This window comes from Stenella coeruleoalba (genome assembly GCF_951394435.1).
Source record: "Stenella coeruleoalba genome assembly, chromosome: 7".
In the NCBI taxonomy this organism is placed as follows: domain Eukaryota; kingdom Metazoa; phylum Chordata; class Mammalia; order Artiodactyla; family Delphinidae; genus Stenella; species Stenella coeruleoalba.
The window spans coordinates 89,341,003-89,367,576 of NC_137153.1; the positions used below are offsets into that span (position 1 = coordinate 89,341,003).

Here is a 26,574-nt window from a genome sequence, read left to right on the forward strand (position 1 = left end):
TGGTTGAAGAGGCGAGGCGAGGTGTGGGGCCTGGGCTTGGAGGGGGGTCTCTCTGGGGGCAGAGGCTGGGGGCTCAGCAGCTCGGAGCCAGGCCTAAGGGACATCAGGACTGGCCCTGGGAGGGAAGCAAAGGGCTGGGTGAGGACTGAGTGCCCCTGAGCAGGTGGGCATGGGGGGCACTGACACACGCAGACACACACAAGCCACACGGAGACACAGAGATACACATGACACGTGTGGGCGATATGGCTACACGCAGACAGGCACAAACCCACAGACCAGGGCAAGCAGAGTGCAAATACACACTCGTGTGATTATCTAAGCGAGGCTTGGTTTGTAGGGACTGCCCCAGAATACCGCGGGCCCCTCGCGCCTGCACTGCACTCTGTCGTCGACCAGTTCATGAATTCTCCCAACAACCCAAGAGGCAGGGGAGGCAGGCAACACGGCTAAAATGAGGAAACCGAGCCCAGAAAGGAGCGAGACTGTCTAAGGGTTACACATAAAAGGGAGGGGGCGGCAGGCAGCTCCGGGGGCTGCAGCAGGGGTGGGAGCACACACTGCCTCCCCCTGCGCAGGCCCTTATGTTGACAGGCCAGGGAGGGAGAGTCAGGGCAGGCGGAGTGGGCAGAAGGGCCCGGGCGGGGGCTGCTGCCTAGAGGGTTTCTGGGGTCAAAGAGTAATTGCAGAGGTGGCGGGAGGATGGGCATGGGGCATCCAGCTGAGACTCTCCAGTCACTCTGCACAGCCCAGAATTTAAAGACGTTTTCCCTGGAGCAAAATCCCTTGATTCGGAGAGAGTTTCCTGAGCCACTTGGGACAAGCCCCTCCCTTCCTGGACGCATATGCGACCATCCTAACCACTGGGAACCGACTGTCAAGGACCAGTCCTCTGGGGTTACGGGAGGACACAAATACCAGCCAAACCCCTCTCAGCTACTTGGGGCCACTGGACGCTCCGTTGTCCCCCACATTCAGCCGAGGCCTTTTCTCTGCCTTCCTCACCTTTATTCATCCCACTGAGCCACTCCTGGGCCGTCAGAGACGGCTGGGCACCTGCCGTGGGCGGGTAGATGTCCTCTTGGTAGGATTCCGACTGCAGGAGAAGTCAGGACAGTGAGAGCGGGGATGGTGGGGGAGGGCCCTTAGAGATCCAGGGGTGCAGACTCCCCCCAACCCCTGTGAGTTGAGGAAACTGAAGCCCAGGGAGCAAAGGGATGTGTCCAACGTCACAGAGCAACTCAAGAGCAGAGGTGGGAGGGACAGCATGCTGACCACGAGAAAGGCTTCCCCTTGAGGAGGGGCCATCAGCCTCCCTGTTGCTCCCCCAGGGGCGTGGGCTCCAGGCTCCAGGTCCCGGGGTCCTTCTTCTCCAGGAGGGGTTCCCTACCTCCCTCGGAGACGGCTCACACCACCCTTACCCGCCGGGGTACAATCATGGATATGGGCTCAATGAGGCTTTTGGTTGTAATCAGCTTGTAGAAGCGGAAGATCTCACAGGAGGACACGTCGAGACCTCTCTTTGGCATAACACCTGTGGGGAGATGACCAAGGAGGGCCAAGAGATTCCTCAGGGTGGGCTGGGGCCCCGGGGACCCAGGGTGAGTGGCAAAGCCAGGCTGAACACCTGGAAGTGAACAGAGACCAGCCTCTTTCCACTATCCTTCCCTTAACAAACAGTCCTACATTGGACCAGGTCCCGAGCTGGGGAAATGGGGTTGAAATCCTCAGACTTTCTCCCCTACCTTCAAGGCTTTTAGCTAAACTTTTACAGAAAGTGTGCTCTGCTCAAGGCCCTCCATCACCCTCCCCATAGCTCCCAACCCAGATGCTCTTATTAGAGCAATGCCAGCTTTCCTTTGATTATTAGTGTTAGCATACTATCTTTCTCCATCTTCACTTTTTTTTTTGGTCGTGCAGCGTGGCCTGTGGGATCTTAGTTCCCTGACCAGGGATTGAACCCGTGCCCCCTGCAGTGGAAGCACAGAGTCTTAACCACTGGACCGCCAGGGAAGTACCTCCATCTTTACTTTTAATCTAGCTGTGTCTTTATATATAAGTGGGTTTCCTGTAGAGGGCATATAGTTGCATCCTGTTTTGTTTTGTTTTGTCTTGAATCCCTAAACACACTTAAAAAGTAGGACCTCTCTTAGGTCAGTGTTCCCCAACTCCTTGCTACTGCTGTAACTGCTTAACTTTCAGCTAGAACACCTTCATCCTCTCCCCATGCTGTGCTCTGCTTCCCTTTTGGCTCTTCAAGTCTTGCCTCCTCCAGTAAGCCCTCCCAGACTTCTTCCTGTGTGCTCCCAGAGAACCTGCCGCATACCTCAGCTAGTGCTCCCATGACTCAGAGCGTTGACCCGCTGTCTCCCTCCCCAATGAGGGGCCCTCTAGGGCGAGGCCTGACTCATCCCTGTCTCCCCAGGCCCCAAGTGGCCTCAGTGTCCCACACTCACCGATCCCCTTCTGTGGATTATAGGAGCGGTACTCGGTCAGGTAGTTCAGGTGAGGTTTGTCGGTGCTGACCTCATAGTAGCGGATGTTCCCGTCTCCCTGTGGAGGGGAGGGCACCGCTCAGAGCCGGGCCCCATCAGCCCCCCACCTGGTCCCCACTGCCACACAGCAGAAACCTGGAGAGGACTGTGAGTGAAGAGCTGGCAGAGCCGCCTCTCACAAGGGCAGAGCAGAGGACTGTCACCAAGGCAGCAGGGCACCAAGGCACCTCATTTTAACACTGGTCACAACCATGACCCAAAGCCCACACAGATGCCTCCAAGGCAGAGGCTCTGGGAGCACAGGCCTGAACCCCACTCCCATCTGAGAGCCGCACACCAAGGTCAGAAGTGGGGTTCCTGAGACCCTGGGGCATTTCTGGTTGTCACTGTCATAATGACTGGGTGGGGAGGTGGGTGCTGCTCCTGGCATTGGTGGGTAGGGGCCAGGGATGCCAAGTACAAGATAGTCTTACCCAATGAAGACCTGTTCTGCCTCAAATTTGAAGGTGCCCCTGACAGGAAACACCGACTGGTCCCTCCTTATCTGGACCCAGAACTTGGGAGGGACTAGCTCAGGGTGTCTGGCAAAGCTCTGGTCCCAGGTGTTCTTGTGGAGCCAGGAAGGTGAGAGAGGGGCGAGGCTCACCACAGGGGGAGAGTATCTAGCCACTCCTGCCTGTCCCTGCCCGTCCCGTACCCCAAGGGCACCAGGCCGCCACCTCCCTCCCGTGTCAGACTGACCTTCCCCACCACGTAGAGCATGTTGGTGTCCGAGTCATAGAACGGAAACAGCACGCCTGAGGAGCCATCGAGGTCCTCCTCTGCGAGAGGCACAGAGAGGTCATCCTGCAAGGGAAGGGAGACCAGGAGGGCCTATGGGTCACTCATGGAGTGCCCCTTGGTGGTGCTAAGAATTCCTGTCACAGGGCTGTGTGTGTGTGTGTGTGTGTGTGTGTGTGTGTGTGAGAGAGAGAGAGAGAGAGAGAGAGAGAGACCACCTCCTTTTCCCTTGCTAGCATTTACCTTTAACGAATCATTTCTCATACACATGATGTCATTCCAGCCCCCCTCCTCCTGTTTTATATCTACTATAATGCAAGGAGATTCAGACAGAGAGGAAGCGATCTGTCGAACTCCGGCCAAGTGCTCCTTGAAATCAATACTACTTGGCCTGGTCTTCATCCCCATCCCCACCCCCACCCACCTTGAACAGGCAGCTCCTCTTGCCCACACACCTCCCTATTTCACTCTAAGGGCTTGCTCCAGCTGTTCCCTCCGCCTAGAAGGCCCTTTCCTTCTCCTGCCCTCCCCCCCACCTCCAAGTCCCGATCCCAAACTCAGCCACCTCCCCTCCCCCACGCCGAGGCTTCTCCTGGGTCCTGACCCCTCCCCTTCCTTGAACAACAAGATGCACAAGGTGTGGCGCTGGTGAGGGGCGCTGGTGGGGCTGCTTGGGAGACTCACCTGGTCCCACAGGGCCATCTGCCGGTTGTTCCATCGGGATGTGCCCGTGGACAGCAGCTTCTTCAGGTTCCCCAGAAATAGCACTTTGTTGGCCCGGTGCCCCTTATAGCTGGCTTCCTGGAGGGACATGTGTGGTCAGGGACACCCTGTCTTTGCTTATGCTGCTGCTCCGCCTGGAATGCCTTCTTTTCTCATCCCAGCTCTGCCTGGAGAATCCTTCCAGAGGCACCACCTCCAGGAAGCCTTCCTGGGTCTCTCCCATCCACATAAAGTCTCTCCCACTATTTTTGTTGAGAGTTCTTTCTCTGAGCTAGGACAGAGGTAAACTTCGGCCCAGCTCCATGTTTTTGCTAAAAGATTATTATTGAGCATCCACTATATGCAAGGCATAGGGCTGGGTGGCCACTGTCACCTGGGATATCTCATTTAACCCTCCCAGAGGAAGGATTAATGGCCCATTGTTGCAGATGAGAAAATAGATGCTCAGAGATCAGAAAGTGCTTGTCTAAGGTCACACAGTGGATAACAGTGGTGCCCTGAGGTTTCTTGACCCCGTGTCATGCCTCCTGACAGAGGTGAGGCACAATGACAAGCTTTGGAGTTAGACCAGGTTCCAGTCCCAGCTTTCAATGTGAGCAAGTCCCTTAGCCTCTCTTCAGCCTCAGTTTTCTCATCTGAAAAATGGGTATGACATATTCTACACCCCCCCAACAGATGGGGATAAACACGCATGAAGGCTTGGCCAGAACATTAACATCATTACTGCCCTGTTCTCAGACCTCCCCCACCCTGCCATGCCCACTCCACTCCTTGCTCCTCTGACCCCAAGCCAGACCCCAGCCCAGCACTGACCTGGAGGACGGCCCCTGCTCGGGGGTCGAGAACCCGAATCTTGCGGTCTTTACAGGTAGTGGCCAGCAGGCTGCCGTTGGTGTTGAAGGACATGGAGAGGATCACGTCTTGGTGACAGTTAATTGTCTTCACGGGGCTCATGATTACAGCCTCCTTTGTATCCAGGTTCCAGACCATCACCTGCATGGCAGAGAGCCGGCTCTGAGCACAGTGCATCCCCCCGAGCCCCGCCCTGGCCTCCACAGTCACGCGCCAGCCAGGCTGCAGTGAAACACGGTATCCCCGGGAGGGAAGCCACAGATGGCAGTTTGGCCAAGAGGCCTCGGGTGGGAGGATGGGTCTGCTGGCTGAAGCTGCCACGTGGCAGGAGGGGGAAGTGGGGAGTCAGGCTATCTGGCAGTGAAAAGAAAACGCCATCTGCTTGGAGCAATGAAACATCCATGCTGGGAGGACCCCAGGGGACCAGATAGTCCAGGGGGTTTCAAACAGTCATTAGCAACAGTTTCTACCACACAGATAACAAGGGCTGCCATGTTTAGCTACACAGGCTGTGCACTGCACAGCTCCAGGGCAACCCATTCCCGTAGTCTATAATGCGAATAGCGCCCCCTGGAGTTGTGTACAGATAAACTGTACAACCATAAGCAGTAGCACACCCTACATAAATAGATAATAGAGCACTTCTGATCAGAACGGGGTAAAGGACCTCTCAACCACTCCCATCCCACATCAACCCCATTTGTGTGCAGACTGAGAAACTGAGGCCCAGAGAAGACAAGGGACTTTCCCAGGTCATACTGCAAGTCAGGGACGGAGTGGGAATAGAATCTAGGTCTCCTCTACTGTGAATTTTCCCAATCCACAGGGCCCACAGCTTGCTAGCTTTGAAATCAATGGAGCAGGGGGAGGCATCTCTGGGCAGGGTCCAGCCCACCCCCTCCAGAAAGACTAATGGATTGAATAGTGTCTCCACCACCCCCCCGCCCCCACCAAACTCATATCTACCTGGGACCTCAGAATGGGACCTTATTTGGAAACAGGGTCTTTGCGTTACAGTGAGGCCATACTGGATTTGGGTGGGCCTACATGCAATGACTGGTGTCATTGTACGAAGAGGAGGGGATGTATAGATACACAAGAGAAGAGGGCAGAAGACAGAGGCGGACTGGAGTGATGCAGCTACAAACCAAGGAATGCTTGGAGCCACGAGAACCCAGAAGAGGCGCAGAGGGACTTTTCCCTAGAGACTTCGGAGAAAGCATGGCTCTCTCCTAACACCTTGATGTTGGATTTCTGGCCTCCGGAACTATGTGAGAATACATTTCTGTTGTCTTGACCCACCAAGTTTGGTCATATGTCAGGGTAGCCCTAGGAAACTAATACACAGACCCACCTTGTAGTCATAGCCGGAGCTGAAGAGGATACTGGCGGCTGTGGGGTGCCACTCCACCAGGCCCACTCTGCGGGCGTGGCCCACCAGCTCCTTCTTGCAGACTGTGAGGTTCTTTGCCAGCAGCTGCTTGGGGATGTCCCAGATTTTAATCTGTCAGGGAAGACACGGTCCAAGGGAAGGGTTAGCTGGGGTCACCTTGGCCGTCCACGACCCTGAGCCGCAGAACTGGCAGTGCTCAGCAGACAGTCTGGGGGAGCTCTCTCTGTGTCTACCTCTCACTCAATGGAGAGGCAGCTGGGGCCCCTTAGAGAGACAGGCGCTTTGCCAAGGTCCTCCAGCCCAAGCAGGGGCTGGAGATGAGCCTAGGCTTCTGGTAATGTTTGCCATTCTTAGCGATCTGAGGCAGTGGGTGAGTGGATGGGCCACAGGCCTGATTCCCAGGCTGAATGTCAGAGCAAACCTGCCTCTCAGCCCTCAAGTACAGTGCTCTACCCCCTCCTGGTCCCAAAGGCTCAGGGTAGAGCTTCAAATGCCAGGAGAAAGGGTCTATGCTATCTCCTCAGGGAGCTAGGGAGCCAGCGCAGCCTCTGGAGCAGGACAGGGCAGGGATAACCCCCAACCAATTCCGTTACAGGGGCCCCCTTGGATGGCCCGGAAGAGGAAGACTAAAGGCCAGAAGGCAGGGTTGGATGGGGTCACAGGCCTGTATTCCACAGTGAGGGCCTGGGAGGAGGGGCTGGGGCTTCCTTCCAGAGCAGTGTTGTTGAGGATGGAAGGGGCTTACATGGTAGAAAGTCATTTCCCCATCACAGAGGCATACAAACGGAGGAACAGAGGATGCTACAAAGGGTGACAGAGCCCAGGCCGGTGTTGACTTAACGTCCCTTATTGTCCTGCAGGGCTCTCAGGCCCCTATGTGGTTGTACGTCCTCTTTCTCTTAGGATCTATGGGCTTTCAGGTAGACTTCGCTTTTAATTCAGCATTTATTTCCTGGTCATCCTGAATTTAAAACCGGAAAGCCAACCTCACAATAGTGCCAGGCTCCTGATAGATGAAGTCTGGTCAGGGCTGTTACCAAACAGAACTGGACCTGGCTGGAGGACAGACTCTGGGCAGGCCTGTTTGGTAGAAACAGACACCATCCCTCAGAGCTAGAGGGTCATCCCTGCCACTCCCAATAGTTGTGTCCACTCCTCCTGCCCCCGGGGCAACTGGGAAGGGACGGGTGATGAGGCTAGCTAGGAATTTAATAAAGACCTTGAAGGGAGCCTTCAAAGCAGGCCTGAAAGGGCAGGTATTCCAGGAGTGAACACAGAGTCAGATACTCGATATCCTGTCAGAAGCCCTACACTCATTGGAGACAAGGTCAGTTCTCACAGGGCCCAGCTGTCCCTTTGGTGAAGCCACATCGGCAGACACTGTCCTTTATGTTCCTCAGCAACCCTCATATGGAAAATGACACAAGTCCTCTTAGAACTTTCTACCTGCTTCTCTCTATGAACGGGTCTGTTTCCTTTGATCAGACAGTGAGGCTATTTCCTTTTTTTGCCTTGGCTGCCAGGCAGCTCCAAGCTAAGCCTGGAATTCAATAGCTGCAACCCTCCATAGTTAAATTCCTCCATCTGTGGCTGCTGCTCTTTAGGGAAGTGGAACAGCTCAGTGGAAAAAGATTGGGCTCTGGAATCAGGCCTTAGTCGGAACCCTGGCTCTGCCTCCACAAACTGTGTGACCTTGGGCAAATTGCCACATTTCTCAGATCCTCAGCTTCTGCATCAGAAAAACATCCTACCTTGTGGGGTTGCTGGGAAGACTGAGTGAAATGATATGTGTAATGAGAGTCAGGAACACAATGGGCTCACAATAAAGGGTAACTATGACTTTCATCCTTATTTAAATCATGTGATCATATCTGTGTCTTTTGTTTTAAGCCATACCCGCTGAGTTTTAGAAGTAGGCAGAGAATACATTATAAATAACACCAAATATTGTGGAGTCAGGGACTGTGATCCTGGTACAGAACAGGGGCTCAAAAAGTTGGTGGAACTGAAGCTTTTGGGATGGTTTTGGTGTTCACATTCATTTAAGGCTCCCACTCTTATCCTTTTAAATCTTCCCTCCCCACTGTCTATGAGATTATGTGGCACAATATTTTCAGGCCACAGTAAAAATGCCCTTCACAGCATTTTACAGTTCCCCCAAAAGATGGGCTTTCGCACTGGGAAATGAATCTCACTGGATTTTCATTAGACGGTTGGGAGCTATTATGCTCATTTTATAGATGGGGGAACTGAGACCCATAGAGAGGAGGGGTGGTACCCCGAGTCCCACGGAGCCCAGAGCTTCTCCTCCTCAACCTAACTTACCCCCTCCGCACACAGTGACCTCACCTCGTGAAGGATGAAGGAATCAGGAATGTCAGAGCTGAGTCTAGACACCATGCCGTCTCCCTCTGCCCCAGTCCCACTCCTCTCGGGAAAGGGAAACACCTCACGCATTGACACTCACCGTGGCATCTTCAGAACAGGAGGCGATCTCAAAATCATTGAAAGGGTTCCATTTGACGTCTAAGACGTTCCCTCTGTGCCCGCAGACCTTTGGGTAGTGGGGGTCCAACTTTCCCGTCTGTAAAACAGTACCCAGGAAGGTTGGGGAGGGAGGGGGCTAATTCCACTTTAGCACCTGGAGGGTCCCTCGGGCAGCAATCACCGAGTAGACAAGAAAACGTACGGGGCAGAACTGGGAGTGAATCTAGGACTTACCGCTAACCCCTGTGTGATCCTGGGGGAGTCACGGCACTTCTCTGAGCCTCAGTATCCTCCTCAGTAAAATAGAGGCGATGATAGGTATTTCAGAGCGTTCATGTGAGGATCATAGGAGACGAGGTGTGGGAAGGGTCTAGCACAGTGCCTAGCACAGGGTAGGTGTTCAGTAAAAGGATGTTTCCCTTCATATACTGCTGGTGGGAATGCAAAAATGGTGCAGCCACTGTGGAAAACAGTCTGGCAGTTCCTCAAAAGGTTACACAGAGTTAGTACATGACCCCGTAATTCTACTCCTAGGTATAGCCTCAAGAGAAGTAAAAACATAGGTCTACAAAAAGACTTGTACACCAATGTTCACAGCAGCATTATTCATAATAGCCAAAAGGTGGAAACAATCCACATGTCCATCAATGGATAAATGGATATCTGAAATGCAGTATATTCGCACGATGAAATATTATTCAGTCAAAGAAGGGAATGAAGTACTGACACATGCTTTGACGTGGGTGAACCTTGAAAACATCATGCTAAGTGGAAGAAGCCAGACATAAAAGGCCACATAGCGCATGATTCCACTAGATGATGTACCGGATGTAGTTTCACTGCTTGAGCAAATGAACACACCCCCTGGTACCTGGAATTCAGAACCCTGAATAATGATATGAAAAATCCAGAATAGGGGGAATTCCCTGGCAGTCCAGTGGTTAGGACTCAGCGCTTTCACTGCCGAGAGCCTGGGTTCGATCCCTGGCTAGGCAACTAGGATCCCACAGGCCATGCAGTGGGGGGACAGGGGTGGGCGGTGGGATCCAGAATAGGTAGATCCATAAAGACTGAAAGCAGAGCAGTGGTTGCCTAGGGCTGGGGGAGGGGCAATGGGGAGTGACTGCTAATGGGTGTGGGGTTTCTGGGGGTGATAAAGTCATTTTCAAATTAGGGGTGATGGTTACACAACCACGTGAACATCTAAAACTCATGGAATTGTACACTTAAGTGGTGAATTTTGTGGTATGTGAGTTATACTTCAATTAAAAAGAAAGAGCATTTTCTTCCCTTCCCCTCTTTCCTGCTGAGAATTCCTGTCCAGGTGATAGGAGGACACACAGTTTTCACAGCTCAGGCTACACGGCCCTGAAGCTGAGATTTCCTGGGCCATGGGACAACTACACCAGTTCAGCCACAGAAACCAGCAGCTGGCAGGGACCAACACACACATCTTACACACCACACTGCACTGCCCTGGCAGGACAGGGACCAGGACCAGGCCCTCTGCCTGCCAACGCAGGCACCGCCACATCCACTAGCCAGCCTCAGGTTCTGCAGCCCACCCACCGGAAGGCTCCACTTTTATATCTAAGTGAGGGAGAAAGTGGAGAAGAAAACTGGCCAACACCCACCCATTCACCACATCTTTACGAGGAACCTAGGGGATGGGCCCTATGCGAGGTGCTGGGTGAAAATAAGATGTAGTACTTGACTTCACAGAACTAACTGTCTCATGATATTTAAAAATTAATTTTGAAGAACAGAGTGAGCTCAGGGAATACCCACGGTCTCTCCTTCCCTCACCTCCCAAACTCTGCAGAGACCACTGCACTCTTGTGGGACGTCCTGAGACCGTGCCCAAGGGAGATGAAGCAAAGACCAGTGATGGTCCCTGGCCTTGCTTACTAGGGCAGCAAAGCAGGGAGCTGCTGTGAGAACAGACACAGGACACCCCTGTTCACCCCTGGCAAACTAGAGGACAGACAACCGAGACTCTGGTTCACGGCGGTTTTATGCATGCATCTTAGTAGCTCTGCAAACAGGCTGTAGTCCCGGGCTCCCCTTCAGAAGTACTCTGCCCAATTCCGATCTTGCCCCTCGGGAAAGGGTCTCAGAAACCTCACCCTAGACTGGATCCCTTCCTGGAGGGGGAACGCTATAAGGCACATTATTTGACAAACTGGAATGTGAATGGTAGATTAAAGTATCGTTGCAACGTTAAACTGAGTGAATTTGACAATGTCCTGCGGTTACCTAAGAGAATATTCCTATTTTTAGGAAACACACAAGTATTTAGGGATAAAGAGCAAAGATGTATGTAATTTACCCTCAAAGGGTTCAGAAAAAAGAATACTTTCACATACACATTCAGAGAGAGAGAGAGAGAAAATAAAGGAAAGGCTTTGGACTTGTGTCATTTGATAATGATGTGTGAGGAGGTGAGCAAAAGTTCCATTTCTTTTGGATGGGTCTGGCTCCTCCATGGATAGAGAAAATGAGCCCCTGGGCAGGGAAGAGAGCCTCTGTACATTGTCTGCCTCAGACCTGGGGGTGCCTGAGAGCCATGCCTGGCTCTGATGGGCGCTCCTCCCAGGCCTCTAAGAGCAGAGGCCCCAGCCCCACACAGCTTCTCTTCCTTCTCAGCAAGCAAGGGATGGCTGCTCCTCCCCAGAGGCTGGCAGGCTCTGTGTCTAAAAGGGTTTGTGTGGAGGACTGACATTAACAGACATTAGCCAGTCTGATGGGCTATTGACCGGGCTGCTAAAAGCCCTGTCAGGGCAGGGACATTTATAATTAGGGGGCCACTGCTGCCTTTCAGCCCATTAGGCCAGCAGTCAGCCAGGGACCGGCCTCTGATTTACGGGGGTGCAGGCTCTAAATCAGAGGAGATACACCCGCCCTCCTTGTAGACCCCAGGCAGCTGCTCAGCCTGGAGAGACGCCACCTCTGAGTCTCTGAGGGGCCGCCCTGGGGCAGACGGAGTGAATGGGACTGTAGGACCCATAAGACAGAGCCAGGTGGGTGGAGGACCTCAGTTGCCAGGATGGGAGAGGCTGTAGGGCTATTGTTGTGACCTCTAGGGCTCACAGGGAGCCGGCTGTCCCCAGAACAGCATCAGAGTCATGGCCTCGGGAGACCCTCCCCACAGCCCAGGTGGACATGGGAGGCAGAAGTAGGCTGCACAGTGTAGAAGAGGTTAGGCAGGCAGGCTGATCTGGCTTCCTGGGTTTGAATCCCTGCTACAGCACTTACTGCTGTGTGATCTGGGGCAAGTGACCTCAGCTCTCTGTGCCTCAGTTTCTTCATCTACAAAATGGCAACAGTAGTAGAATCTCATAGGGTGGGTATGAGGATTAAATGAGTTCATACACATAAAGTGCTTAAGACTCTGCCTCGGGAATCCCTGGCGGTCCAGTGGTTAGGACTCAGCGCTTTCACTGCTGGGGCCTGGGTTCGATCCCTGGTCGGGGAACTAAGATCCGCGCAGCACGGCCAAATGAAAAAAAGAAAAAAAAAGAAAAAGACTCTGCCTGGTACATGGTAAGCTGTCAGGAAATTCACCAGTTTAAGTTCATCAGAACTCACACATTTATTAATTGTGATAATAATTAATCACAATTACCCAGTTTTATTGTTGCTCAGTATGTTTCAGAGGGGCCCAGGGGTATACTTAGTGTGAGGCCAAGCTTCCATGGGAGGCTCCTATCACTTCCTACACAACTGATGGGCAATGGCTCCAGGGGGGCCCTCAGTGAATAAATTGATGTCTTGATGGTATTCCCACTGACGGACTCAAGCACATTATCACATCTATAAGGAACAGGTTTGCAAGTATTTTCTTCAGGAATCATAATTTAGGGAGTCATTTATGTGCCAGGCCCTGTGTTAGGGGCTCTGCTAATATTATTTGATTTACCTCCAACCACCCAGGAAGTAGTGCAAAAATCCCCATTGATAATGCAGAAGCTGGGGATCGGAAGGGTTGACAATCAGAGCCACTCCATCCACGGCAGAACCATGAGAACTGGGAAAGCTTCCTCTCATTCTTGGTCTGCCTCTTGCTATCCTCACACCATAGTTATCATCAGCATCATGGAGGCCTTTCACTGAGGACCTACTATGTGCCAGGTCCTATGCCGCGTGCAAGTGGTGGCAAAAGGTGAATTACTCATGGTCCATGCCCTGCAGGAGCCTCCAATCTGTGGAGGTGACAGGATGTAGTGTACTCAGGGCTCACAGAGAGAAACAGAGGCAGAAGAAAGGCCCTGGGGGGATTAATCAAAGAAGGCTTACTGGAGGAGGAGGCCTTTCAATTGGGCCTTAAAGAAAGGGAGACTTTGACCAGGCTATGGTGAAGGGGAGGCATTTCAAGTCAGAAAGGCTGGGCCTTAGGTAGGTTTTAAGCAGAGAGGATGCTAAAGCAGACAGCAGGGAAGGTAGATTGATGGGTAGGACAGTAGAGGAGGTCAGAGAAGAGGGGAGAGGCTGTGGGCATGGAGACAGTCACCCTGCACAGAGAGAGATGCCCATGGAGAGATGGACAAGTGGACAGATGAGTCATGTCCTAACTAGAGGGGGTGAGACTTAGCCAGAGGGCTCCCCAGAAGAGACAGTTAAGCAGGGGAAAGATGACAGGAGTGTTCCCTAATCCTGCGAACACACGTGCTGCTAAAATGCAAATCACGTTCCCAGGAAGCTTTAGGGCAGAGCGTCATTCATCAGCCCTCCCCTCACATACACAGATGAGCATGGGGAATGTTCACCATAGAACCCCACACCCAGGGCTGGAAGTGATGAACTGCAGAGGCTATCTGGTAACCCTGCTTGGTTACCTCCAGAGATGGGAAGCTCACTTCCTTCCTAGCTGGTTTATTTCACTTTTAGACCTTGCTGAACTGTGAGAAAGCGCTTCTTACTCGGAGCCTGGTGTAGCGTCCCTGTGGCCCTCCCTGCTCCCCTCACTCTCCATTTCTGGTTCTAGCTCTGTCTTTCGGGACCCCATAGATACCCCCACTCCCATCCCACTCCCCCGGCCCCAAGGTCAGCTCCTTGATATTTGAAGGCAGAGGACCCATTCCTTGAACATGTTCTTTTCCAGGCTTAATAGACCCCTAGAACTGGAAGAGACTTTCCTCCCAAATAAAAAAGTAAAATCAACTAGCCTATATCCTGCATTTCTAGAAGGGGAACCTGAGTGTGGAGGGGACAGGTGTATGCTAGGGAAGGCTCTAAGGTTCAAAACGTCAGCTGGGATGGGGATGAAGGATTTTGATGAGCAAGTCAGGACTTTGTGTGCAGGCAATGGGGGGTCCTGGGAGGTGTTTAGGCAAGGGAGTGACATGGTCTGACATAGGCTTTAAGAAGGGTCCAGCTGGCCTCTAAGAGCACAGCAGTGAAGTGCTCCCCTAACCCCTGCTCCCAGGTGCCTGTTCGCCATGTGTCAGGCCCATGCCCGACTCTGGCCTGGTCCACTCCCAGTGATGCTGCAGGGCACACCCCCAGGGCTCTGCCTGCTCTTGCTGGCATTCCTCCCGACCTCCACACCTCACAGCAAAGTCCACCTCCCACTCTGATGCAGTGGGTCTGCTGTAGGCCGGGCGCCAGGGTCCAGAGCCCAACCTGGCATGTCCCCAGGCTCAGGGCGGGCCTGTCCCCAGACCTTCCCACCGTGCCTTTGTTCCCAGAGCACAGCCCTTGGTTGCCTAGGCTGCAAGAGCCACCCTGCAAGGGGCTCACCCTGGGCCTCAGCGTGCAAGAGGAAAGGACTGCGGAGTCACTCCCCTCGGGACACCTGACAGCACCTGGGACAGCCTGGCCCTTCTGAGAATAACTTCTGGGACATGGTGGTGAGGCCAGGCACCTTCCAATCCTTCTTTCCAATAAAGAACTAGCTAGCTTGTCTCTTCCTTCCTTCCTTTACTAACACTCTCTGTGCCCGGATGGGACTTAATCCCTGGTAACTGACAAGGAGCCAATGTAAACCAGAGGTAAACCTCAGGAGTGCAGGTCAGCTGAATGAGAGTGGGGCCCAAGACCATGCCCAGGTCTGGGTCCTCACCCTTCCTGCTCAGGGTCCTTCAGGCAGTCAGCTCCCTGAGCCTCAGCATTCTCATCTGTACGATGGAGCAATACTTCCTAGAAAATGAGCTAATAAAGGCAGAGAATAAGCCCTGTCCCCGCTGACTACATGAAAAAGGGCCCGCAGGCCTATCTGCCCAGGTAAGCACTGCACATGGGACCAGCATGTGTGTCCTTTCCCTCTCTCAGCCTCTCCCCCCTGTTCCGTCACACTGGATGTGGTTACTTAAGAAAATGCCAACCAAATGCAATGCGTGGACCTTTCTTGATCCTAATTCAAACAAACCAAGTGCAAAGAGGCACTTATGAGGCGGTCAAAGGCATTTTTACGTAACAGGCAATCGGTTGGCACAGGAGATATTGTTGATGCTGTGATCCTAGCATTGTGGATATGTCAGAAAATGTTACTATTTTTTAGAATTGCAAACTGAACTTTGTGGGGGTAAAATGACAAACTGTCCAGGATTTGCTTTAAAAAAAAACTTCAGAGGGGACTTCCCTGACGGTCCAGTGATTAAGACTTCGCCTTTCAATGCAGGGGGTGCAGGTCTGATCCCTGGTCGGGGAGCTGAGATCCCACATGCCTCACGGCCAAAAAAACCAAAACATAAAACAGAAGCACTATTGTAACAAACTCAATAAGGACTTTAAAAATGGTCCACATCAAAAAAAAAATCTTAAAAAACAAACAAACAAACCTTCAGGGGAAAAAGGGGGATGGATGAAGCAAGAGTGGCAAAGTCTTCAAGATTCTAGAATCTGAGTATGAAGAGTTCATTATATGTTTTTAACCTACCTTGGGTTTGAAAGTTTTTCCTAATGATAAAAGAGAACTAGAATAAAAAAAAAAAAAGAACTAGAATAGAGCCTAGCTGCTGAAAATGTAGTTTGTAAACCAGCAGCACTGGCATCACCTGGGAATAGAGATGCCAGATTTAGCAAATAAAAATAGAGGATACCTAGTAAAATTTGAATTTCAGATAAACAGCAAAGAACTTTTTAGAAGTATGTTCCATGTAATATTTTGCTTATGCTATAAAAATATTTGTGAAAATATCCTGGCAGTTTCTTATCAAACTGAACATATAACTACTTTATGATCCAGAGAGATTGCACTCCTAGGCATTTATCCCAGAAAAATGAACTTACTTATGTTCACACAGAAACCTGTACACACAAATGAAACTTCAGTTCCACAAGAGACCATTCCTGTATATTGAAGTATGTTTTCTAATTAATATTTTTATATTGCTATGTTTATTCTACTTCTTGAATTGATTCCTTTTAGGTATAAATTCTCTTCCTTCTCCCCTCTGATGTTTTGTTAGTGATATTCATGATACAATAAATTCAAATAATATTTAAAAAAGAAATAAAAAGAAACCTGTACACAAATGTTTATAGCAGCTTCATTCCTAACAGCTCCAAACTGGAAACAGTCCAGATGGCCTTCAACAGAGAATGGTTCGACAAACTGTGTGCAACCACACCACAGAATACTACTCAGCAATAAAAAAGAATGAGCAGTTGATACACACAACAACCTCGATGAATCTCCAGAGAATTGTACTGAGTAAAAGAAGTCAAGTGCAAAAGGCTACATACTGTATGGTTCTATTTGTATGACATTCTTAAAATGGCAAAAGTATAGAAACGGAGAACAGATTTGTTCAATTGATGAAAATTTATAAGCGCCAACTGTGTGTGCTCAAAAGGTGATATATGGGTAAGCAAAGTACTAGTTCTTCCCCCCTTACCCCCCATTGCAAGTACATTAGGAGGTGCTACCAGAAAAACACAAATGACTCTAATTCAAAGTACTCAGGGCATGATATCCTAAGAAAGGAATGTGCTGTAGAATATGTCATAAAAAGGAGAATGCTGTGGACATTTGGGGGAGGGATAAAAGTGGCTATTCATGAACATGGTACATATCTCCATTTACTTAGGGCATCTTCAATATTAGTCTTTCAATGATCCTATGTAATTTTCTTCTAGTAAGTCTTTTTTTAAAAAATTAATTTATTTCATTTATTTATTTTTGGCTGCATTGGGTCTATGTTGCTGCACGCAGGCTTTCTCTAGTTAGGGCGAGTGGGGGCTACTCTTCGTTGCAGTGCGTGGGCTTCTCACTGTGGTGGCTTCTCTTGGTGCAGAGCACAGGCTCTAGGCACGCGGGCTTCAGTAGTTGTGGCACGTGGGCTCAGCAGTTGTGGCTCACGGGCTCTAGAGCACAGGCTCAGTAGTTGTGGCACATGGGCTTAGTTGCTCCACAGCATGTGGGATCTTCCTGGACCAGGGCTCGAACTTGTGTCCCCTGCATTGGCAGGCGGATTCTTAACCACTGTACCACCAGGGAAGCCCTTTCCTAGTAAGTCTTGCTCATTTATTCCTAGGTATTCACACTTCTCTTATTCTACTGAAAATATTTACATTTTCTAAGCACTCTTGGTATGTAAAAATGCAATTCATTTTTGTATTCTCATTTTTTATCCAGCCACCTTCCAAACACTCATTTTCCTTTTTTTTTTTGCATACAGTTTATTTTGACAATCAAGATATGGCACAGTTCCCTCACCCCCCAAAATACTTCCTGCTGCCCCTCTGTAGCCAACCCTTCCTCAACTCCAGCCACTGGCAACTAGTGGTCTGTTTTCCATCCCCATAGTTTTGCCTTTTCCAGAATGTCACATAAATAGATGCATACATATTTGCCCTTTTAAGTCTAGCTTCTTTTACTTAGCATGATGCATCTGAGATTCATCCTTGTTGTTGTGTCACTAGTTGTTCATTTTTTTTGGAATTTTTAAATTTAATTTTTTTTTATACATCAGGTTCTTATTAGTTATCTATTTTATACATATTAGTGTATATATGTCAATCCTAATCTCCCAATTCATCCCACCACCACCTCGCCTGCCACTTTCCCCCCTTGGTGTCCATACGTTTGTTCCCTACATCTGTGTCTCTATTTCTGCCCTGCAAACTGGTTCATCTGTACCATTTTTCTAGGTTCCACATATATGCGTTAATATATGATATTTTTCTCTTTCTGACTTACTTCACTCTGTATGACAGTCTCTAGATCCATCCACGTCTCAACAAATGACTCAATTTCGTTCCTCTTTTTTTTTTTTTTTTTTTTTGCGGTACGCGGGCCTCTCACTGTTGTGGCCTCTCCCGTTGCGGAGCACAGGCTCCGGACGTGCAGGCTCAGTGGCCATGGCTCACGGGGCCAGCCGCTCCGTGGCATGTGGGATCTTCCCGGACCGGGGCATGAACCCGCATCCCCTGCATCGGCAGGCGGACTCTCAACCACTGCGCCACCAGGGAAGCCCAATTTCATTCCTTTTTATGGCTGAGTAATATTCCATTGTACATATGTACCACAACTTCTTTATCCGTTTGTCTGTTGATGGGCATTTAGGTTGCTTCCAGGACCTGGCTATTGTAAATAGTGCTGCAATGAACATTGGGGTGCATGTGTCTTTTTGAATTATGGTTTTCTCTGGGTATATGCTCAGTAGTGGGATTGCTGGGTCATATGGTAATTCTACTTTTAGTTTTTTAAGGAACCTCTATACTGTTCTCCATAGTGGCTGTATCAATTTACATTCCCACCAACAGTGCAAGAGGGTTCCCTTTTCTCCACACCCTCTCCAGCATTTGTTGTTTGTAGATTTTCTGATGAGGCCCATTCTAACTGGTGTGAGGTGATACCTCATTGTAGTTTTGATTTGCATTTCTCTAATAATTAGTGATGTTGAGCAGCTTTTCATGTGCTTCTTGACCATCTGTTTGTCTTCTTTGGAGAAATGTCTATTTAGGTCTTCTGCCCATTTTTGGATTGGGTTGTTTGTTTTTTTAATATTGAGCTGCATGAGCTGTTTATATATTTTGGAGATTAATCCTTTGTCCGTTGATTCATTTGCAAATATTTTCTCCCATTCTGAGGGTTGTCTTTTTGTCTTGTTTGTAGTTTCCTTTGCAAAAGGTTTTAAGTTTCATTAGGTCCCGTTTGTTTATTTTTGGTTTTATTTCCATTACTCTAGAAGGTGGATCAAAAAAGATCTTGCTGTGATTTATGTCAAAGAGTGTTCTTCCTATGTTTTCCTCTAAGAGTTTTTTTGCGGTACGCGGGCCTCTCACCGCTGTGGCCTCTCCCATTGCGGAGTACACGCTCCAGACGCGCAGGCCCAGTGGCCATGGCTCACGGGGCCCAGCCGCTCCGCGGCACGTGGGATCCTCCCGGATCGGGGCACGAACCCGCGTCCCCGGCATCGGTAGGCGGACTCCCAACCCCTGCACCACCAGGGAAGCCCCTCTAAGAGTTTTATAGTGTCTGGTCTCACATTTAGGTCTCTAATCCATTTTTTTTTTTTTCTTTTTGCAGTATGCGGGCCTCTCACTGTTGCGGCCTCTCCCGTTGCGGAGCACAGGCTCCAGACACGCAGGCTCAGCGGCCATGGCTCATGGGCCCAGCCTCTCCATGGCATGTGGGATCTTCCCGGACCAGGGCACGAACTCGTGTCCCCTGCAACGGCAGGCAGACTCTCAACCTCTGCGCCACCAGGGAAGCCCTCTAATCCATTTTGAGTTTATTTTTGTGTATGGTGTTAGGGAGTGTTCTAATTTCATTCTTTTACATGTAACTGTCCAGTTTTCCCAGCACCACGTATTGAAGAGACTGTCTTTTCTCCATTGTATATCCTTGCCTCCTTTGTCATAGATTAGTTGACCATAGGTGCGAGTGTCTATCTCTGGGCTTTCTATCCTATTCCATTGATCTATATTTCTGTTTTTGTGCCAGTACCATATTGTCTTGATTACTGTAGCTTTGTAGTATAGTCTGAAGTCAGGGAGTCTGATTCCTCCAGCTCCATTTTTTTCCCTCAAGACTGCTTTGGCTATTTGGGGTCTTTTGTGTCTCCATACAAATTTTAAGATTTTTTGTTCTAGCTCTGTAAAAAAAATGCCACTGGTAATTTGATAGGGATTGTATTGAATCTGTAGATTGCTTTGGGTAGTATAGTCATTTTCACAATATTGATTCTTCCAATCCAAGAACATGGTATATCTCTCTATCTGTTGGTATCATCTTTAATTTCTTTCATCAGTGTCTTATAGTTTTCTGAGTACAGGTCTTTTACCTCCTTAGGTAGGTTTATTCCTAGGTATTTTATTCTTTTTGTTGCAGTGGTGAATGGGATTGTTTACTTTATTTCTCTTTCTGATCTTTCGTTGTTAGCGTATAGGAATGCAAGAGATTTCTGTGCATTAACTTTGTATCCTGCAACTTTATACCAAATTCATTGATTAGCTCTAATAGTTTTCTGGTGGCATCTTTAGGATTCTCTATGTATAGTATCATGTTATCTGCAGACAGTGAATTTTACTTCTACTTTTCCAATTTGTATTCATTTCATTTCTTTTTCTTCTCTGATGGCCGTGGCTAGGACTTCCAAAACTATGTTGAATAATAGTGGCGAGAGTGGACATCCTTGTCTTGTTCCTCATCTTAGAGGAAATGCTTTCAGTTTTTCACCATTGAGAATGATGTTTGCTGTGGGTTTGTCATATATGGCCTTTATTATGTTGAGGTAGGTTGCTTCTATGACCACTTTCTGGAGAGTATTTATCATAAATGGGTGTTGAATTTTGTCAAAAGCTTTTTCTGCATCTATTGAGATGATCATATGGTTTTTATTCTTCAATTTGTTAATATGGTGTATCACACTGACTGATTTGCATATATTGAAGAATCCTTGCATTTCTGGGGTAAATCCCACTTGATCATGATGTATGATCCTTTTAATGTGTTGATGGATTCTGTTTGCTAGTATTTTGTTGAGGATTTTTGCATCTATATTCATCAGTGATATTGGTCTGTAATTTTCTTTTTTTGTAGTATCTTTGTCTGGTTTTGGTATCAGGGTGATGGTGGCCTCATAGAATGAGTCTGGGAGTGCCAAACACTCATTTTTCTAATTATTTGACTCTACTTTCTTTTGGTTTTCTATGTAGACAATCACATCAGTAAACAATGTGGTTTTACCTCTTCCTTTTCAATCCTTATACCTTTAAGTTATTTTTCTAATCTTACTGTGCAGGCCAGCACCTTCTTGCCAAGTTTTGTTTTTTGTTTTTTTTGGCCACGCCCTGGGATCTTAGCTCCCTGATCAGGGATTGGACCCAGGCCACGGCAATGAAGTGCAGAGTCCTAACCACTGGACCACGAGGGAATTCCCTAAAGGGATGTTTCTCACATTCCTTCTTTATGATGATGTCTGCACCATATTAATAAAGATAACAAATATCACCAATATCACCAATAATGGGACAAACTGATATCATGTGTTACATGATTTAATAATGAACTGAGGATATATCACTTGTTTAATGCTCTTGCCAAAAATGTATAACATGAATCTAATCACAAGGAAACAATGGGACAAATCCAATTTTAGAAATGTCCTACAGTACGGACACCAAGGGGGGAAAGCAGGGGGTGGGGTGGGCTGTGGCGGTGGTGGTGGTGGTGGTGGGATGAACTGGGAGATTGGGATTGACATATATATACCAATATGTATAAAACAGATAACTAATAAGAACCTGCTGTATAAAAATAAATAAATAAAAAATTTTTTAAATCGAAAAACAAAAGACAAAAAACAAAACAATCACAAAAGAAATGTCCTACAAAACAGTGGGCCTTCACTGCTTTAAAATGTCAATATAATGAAATAAAGTAGACTAAGAGATATGACAACTCAACATAATTCATGATCCTGAGTTAGATTCTATATACACATATATGGAGAGAAAGATATAAAAAAAGATAAAAAGTAAATTTGGCAGAATGTTAACTATTGGTGAATCTAAGTCAAGGATAATCATTTATTCAAGTATTTTTGCAACTTTTCTGTAGGGTTGAGATTCTTTCAAAACAGAAAGTTCAAACAATTCTGTTTCCTATATGTTAGTGAAATTCCCTTTTCCTAGTTTGCAAAGAATTTTTATCATGAATGGGTATTGCACTCTATCAAATGCAAATAATCTATATTTATAGGTTAACTAATATCAAACCACCCTTAGTTTCTGGAATAAATCCAACTTGCTCAGAATGTATCTTTTTTTAATTCAATGCTAGATTTGATTAACTAACAATTTTGCATTCATCTTCTTGAGTGATATTTTTCTTTCTTGATCTGTTCCTGTCTGGTCTTGGAATCAAGGTTACACTGGCCTCAGAACAAAAGGGGAGCAGTCCCTCTTTTCCTATTTTCTGAAAATTTTATAAAAGATTGGAATAATCAGTTCCTTGAAAGTTACATAGAAATTGCCTGTAAAACCACATGGACCTAGTGTCACCCTTATGTGTGTGTTTGTGTAAAATATAATATAAAAAAGTACATAAAATGTAAATGTTCAGCTTAATGAATTGTTGGAAAATAAATTTAAACATATAACTGCCATGAACTATTACTAGCACAAAGGAGACTCCCTGCTATGGAATACTTTCCAATCATAACTCCCTCCCTCCCCCAGTAGGTAACTATTATCCTGGCTATCCTCCCCTGCTTGCTGTTCTTTAAGATTTTTGTACCTACTTATGCATCCCTTAAAGTATAGTTTAATTTAGTCTGTTTTTAACTTTAGGTAGTGACGTTGTAATTTATTTGGTTTCTTCCCTTGACACTGTCTTTATGATTCATCCATGTGGTGGTATGTGTTTATATTTTGATCCTTTTCATAATTGTGTATATTCCACACTATGGATATACCGTAATTTATATATTCAATTCTTGGACATTTGGGTTTTTGTAGTTTATTGATAACACGAACAATGCTCCCATGCATATTCTTGCATTTGTGTTCTGGTGACATAAGCACACAGTTCTGCATGGTAAACACCTTGGAGTGGAATCTCCAAGTCTGTGCATTTTCCTCTTTAATAGAAACTGTCACACTTTGTTCCAACACACGTGTGCCGGTTTACCCTGCCCCCAGAAGTGCCTGAGAGTTCAGAGGGCTCCGTGGCCTCTTCATCACTCACTATTATTAGATTTTATATTTTTGCCAATCTGGTGGGTCGCAGTGGTATCTCATTGTGGTTTATTAACGAGGTTGAGCACGTTTTCAAATGTTTAGTAACCGTTTGGATTTTCTCTGCTATGAGATACCTGTTCATTTTTTTCCCCCTAGTCCATTTTATACACTCAGGAAATGAGTTCTTTGTCATGATTACTGTGCCGATATCTTTTCTCACTCTATGGCTGCCTCTTCTTTCTTCTGTTTTCTTTAAGAGAGATTTTTATTATGCAATTTTTAAAATAGTTAAAGGACCATTCAGGCTTTCTATTTCTACTTGAATCGGTCCTGACAAGTCATATTTTTTTGTAGGAATTTGTCCATATTGCCAACGTTTTCAAATATATTGTCATAAAACTGCTCAGATTAGTGTCTTATATTTTGAAGCTCTACTGATATTGCATTTTGTTTGTTTGTTTGTTCTTGGAGTTATTTGCACCTTCTCTCTTTTATTCTTGACCATCTCTCCAGAGGTTTGTCTATCAGTCTGTTCTAGGAACCAACTATTTACTACTAACTTTGGCTCTTTTTTTTTTTTTTTTTTTTTTTTTTTGCGGTACGCGGGCCTCTCACTGTTGTGGCCTCTCCCGTTGCGGAGCACAGGCTCCGGACGCGCAGGCTCAGCGGCCATGGCTCACGGGCCCAGCAGCTCCGTGGCATGTGGGATCCTCCCGGACCGGGGCACGAACCCGTGTCCCCTGCATCGGCAGGTGGACTCTCAACCACTGTGCCACCAGGGAAGCCCTTGGCTCTTCTGATCCTCTTTAATTGATCTTTGATGCTCTTTTCACTGATTTCTGATCTTTAATACCCCCTTCCTCAAACTTTCTTTGGGTTTACTCTGTTGTCCTTTTTCTAACTTCTCAGGTTGAATGTTTAGTTGTTAATTTTACACCTAATATAAGCATTAGTGCTATAAATTTCCCTTGAAGCACCACTTTCCCTGCATCCCATAAGTTTTGTGATGTATTTCATTCTCATTCATTTCCAAGTATTTTTACATTTCTAAATGAATGGGCATTTAAAATTTATCTTTTGTTATTGACTTCTAACTCAATTGCATTGGGATCAGAAAACCTGATCTATGAGATTCCAATTTATATTTGTGATTTTAACTAAACGGGGTTCTAAGTCTGTTGTTTGTTCTTTCAGTGGATGCTTACTCATGGGGGCTTACATGCTTGGTGTTCTCAGTTTATGAATTTCCCTGATCTTAATCTGTGGGAATCCTGTTCACATTGGAAATGCTTTCCTCTGGAGAAACCTTCTATCTGCTTCTGCTGCAAACCAGAGGCACTACCAAGCCCGGATCCCTCTAGCCCCTTCAGAGATTCTACCTCAAGGCAGAAACTCAGGATTCTGAAAAGACCTGCTATTAAGTTAGTCTATATGAAACCACCATTCTGGGGGTCAAAAACTGTTAAATAATCAGCAATTGCATATGGCCCAACTTACACCGTCAACCTTTGCCGCAGGACAAGCCTGTTCTTCCTGTTCACCTGCTGCTTACCTCTCCTACTTAAATTTCGGCTCAAGGTTTTTTTCCTTTCTTGGAGAGAGGAGGAGGCTTTGGAGATTTCCCCAATGTCTTGTGAGCCCAGCAATGCATTAAGAATTAAATGTTATTCATGAATGAATTACGTTGCAATGGGGTGGAGGGGAGGTCCTAGGAGTCCTAAACAACTGCTAGAAGCTGAAATCCCAGGAGAGGTATACTTTTTCAATGAGAAAACCAAGACTCAAAGGGGTGAAATGACTTATTCATGGTCACATGGCTGGTAACAGGCAGGGCTAGGACTTGAACTCACATATGGAACCAAAACTGAGGCTCTTTCTACTCTCCCTCTGTCCCGTGCTGCCTCCAGAGAGGTATTTGGGCCTGAGCTTAGCAGGCATCCTTACCTGGTGCAAGGGGATGACGAGGAAGGCCCCCCCACCAGCACACTCAGTCACGACTGCAATGAAGTGGGGGTTCACAGCACAGAAATGATTGTCGTGGACGCTGCGGGTGATGGGCACGGAGTCGTAGCAGTTCTCCTTGCTGGCTGGTTTGCCAAAGACATGGCGGAACTTGGAGCTCCGGTACTGGGGGTGCCATGACATCTGCAGGAGACAAATGGGACAGAAGGGCTGTGAGGCTCGCAACCTGACAGCAGGACACACGGAGTCTCACCTGGAGAGGACATAAGAGGGCAGGACCAGGACAGCGGTCAGTTCTATGAGGACAGTGACGTGCTATGAAGGGCACCCAGGTGAACAGGCTATAATTGTGGCTACTTCCAGGGACCTGGTGAGATGGCGTACAACTACTGCTCACCTGTTTGCTTTTCATCCCTTCGTGTGCGAAAACAAAAAGGCAGAAAAACCGTAGAGAGAACTCACTCCGTTCCCTCCCCTATCCAGCACTTCACCAGACAGGCCAGCCTCCCCACCCAGCTAAGTGGGAAATATAGTGTCCTCTGGAGCCAGCCTGCCCAGGCTCCAATTCCAGCTCTGTGCTTGCCAGCTGGGTGGGCAAATGACTTACATTCTGAAGTCTCAGTTTCCTCATCTGTAAAATGAGGATAAAGAAAGTATCTGTCTCATAGACTTGTCATGAGGATGAAATGAGATGATACACTAAGATCCCTTGCTCAACAGTAATAATTACTACCACTATTATCATCCAGCCATCTTAACCTTCCCTCTCTCCTCATCCGGCCTTGTATTTGTTCACTCAATATTTACTGAGTACCACCTGTGCCAGGCACTGGGGGTTTGGAGAGAGCAAGCCTGAGCCCAGCCTTACAGGAGTGAAGAGTCCTATGAGTGAGGACATTAGCGGAGTCTGGGCCACTGGGACCCAGTGTACTATAGGTAATAATGGACGTTTGTACATGGCAGTCAGGGAGGGCTTCCCAGAGGAAGTGACACGTGAACTGTGATTTGAAGGATGAGAAGGAGTTGGCCATGTAGGCTGGAAAAGGGTGAGCTGGGGGAGAAGGTGTCCCAGGCAGATGGAACAGCCTGAGCAAGGGCCCTGAGATAGAAGCGAACGTGGAATGTTTGGGAAACTACATATGGTTTGGTAAGATTAGTAAGGAGATGCTAAAAAGAAAATATATATTCACACACACACACACACATATACATGTAAACTGGATGATGTGAACGAGGAGAACACGAGCTGGAGGGGTGAGCAGGGCTAGATCATGAATGGCTTGTAAGAGGGTCTAGGGCTCATTAGTGGCCAAATATATATCATGTGGCCTCCTCTTGGCCCTGCTGCTGCTCAGTTCAAACCCCCTCCCCTCAGTCTCATTGACCCACTGGGCCTTCCCATCTACGCTCCTCATGCAGCCAGAGGGATTGTTCTGGACACCAAACCTGGCTATATTCCTCCCTCCCCGGCCCCCACCTTAGGTCACCCTTTGATGCTCCCCATTCACTGCTGTCCTACAGGATCAAGGCCAAACTCAGCTTGGGTCCCACCCTATATCCCAAGATTTCGCTTTTTCTTGCTCATCTTCTAAACGGCTCCTTCCAGACAAAGCACACCACGCAGCTTCCCTGGTACCTGCTCCTGCATTTCCAGTCCTCTGGGCCTTCACCCTTGCCTTTCCCTCTGCTTGGCTTGCTCTTCCCAGCCCACTGTTGTCTGTACCCATCACTGTGAGTCCAAACCCTTCCTTC

At 48.0% G+C, this 26,574-nt stretch overlaps 1 protein-coding gene across 1 annotated transcript in view; it reads right to left on the reverse strand.

The window, feature by feature from the left end:
- Positions 1–2: 2 nt before the first annotated feature.
- CORO2A (coronin 2A) overlaps positions 3–26,574 on the reverse strand; it is a gene marked incomplete at its 3' end in the record, with an annotated part of 55,244 nt that continues 28,672 nt past the window's right edge. Inside the window, exons 2-11 of the mRNA XM_079926570.1 lie at positions 24,805–25,005; positions 8,711–8,827; positions 6,205–6,354; positions 4,812–4,991; positions 3,960–4,076; positions 3,237–3,341; positions 2,457–2,553; positions 1,422–1,534; positions 1,006–1,096; positions 3–115 (exon numbers count right to left, since the gene is read on the reverse strand). Of these exons, the coding sequence (XP_079782696.1) occupies positions 3–115; positions 1,006–1,096; positions 1,422–1,534; positions 2,457–2,553; positions 3,237–3,341; positions 3,960–4,076; positions 4,812–4,991; positions 6,205–6,354; positions 8,711–8,827; positions 24,805–25,005 (1,284 nt within the window). The remainder of the gene's footprint in view (positions 116–1,005; positions 1,097–1,421; positions 1,535–2,456; positions 2,554–3,236; positions 3,342–3,959; positions 4,077–4,811; positions 4,992–6,204; positions 6,355–8,710; positions 8,828–24,804; positions 25,006–26,574) is intronic.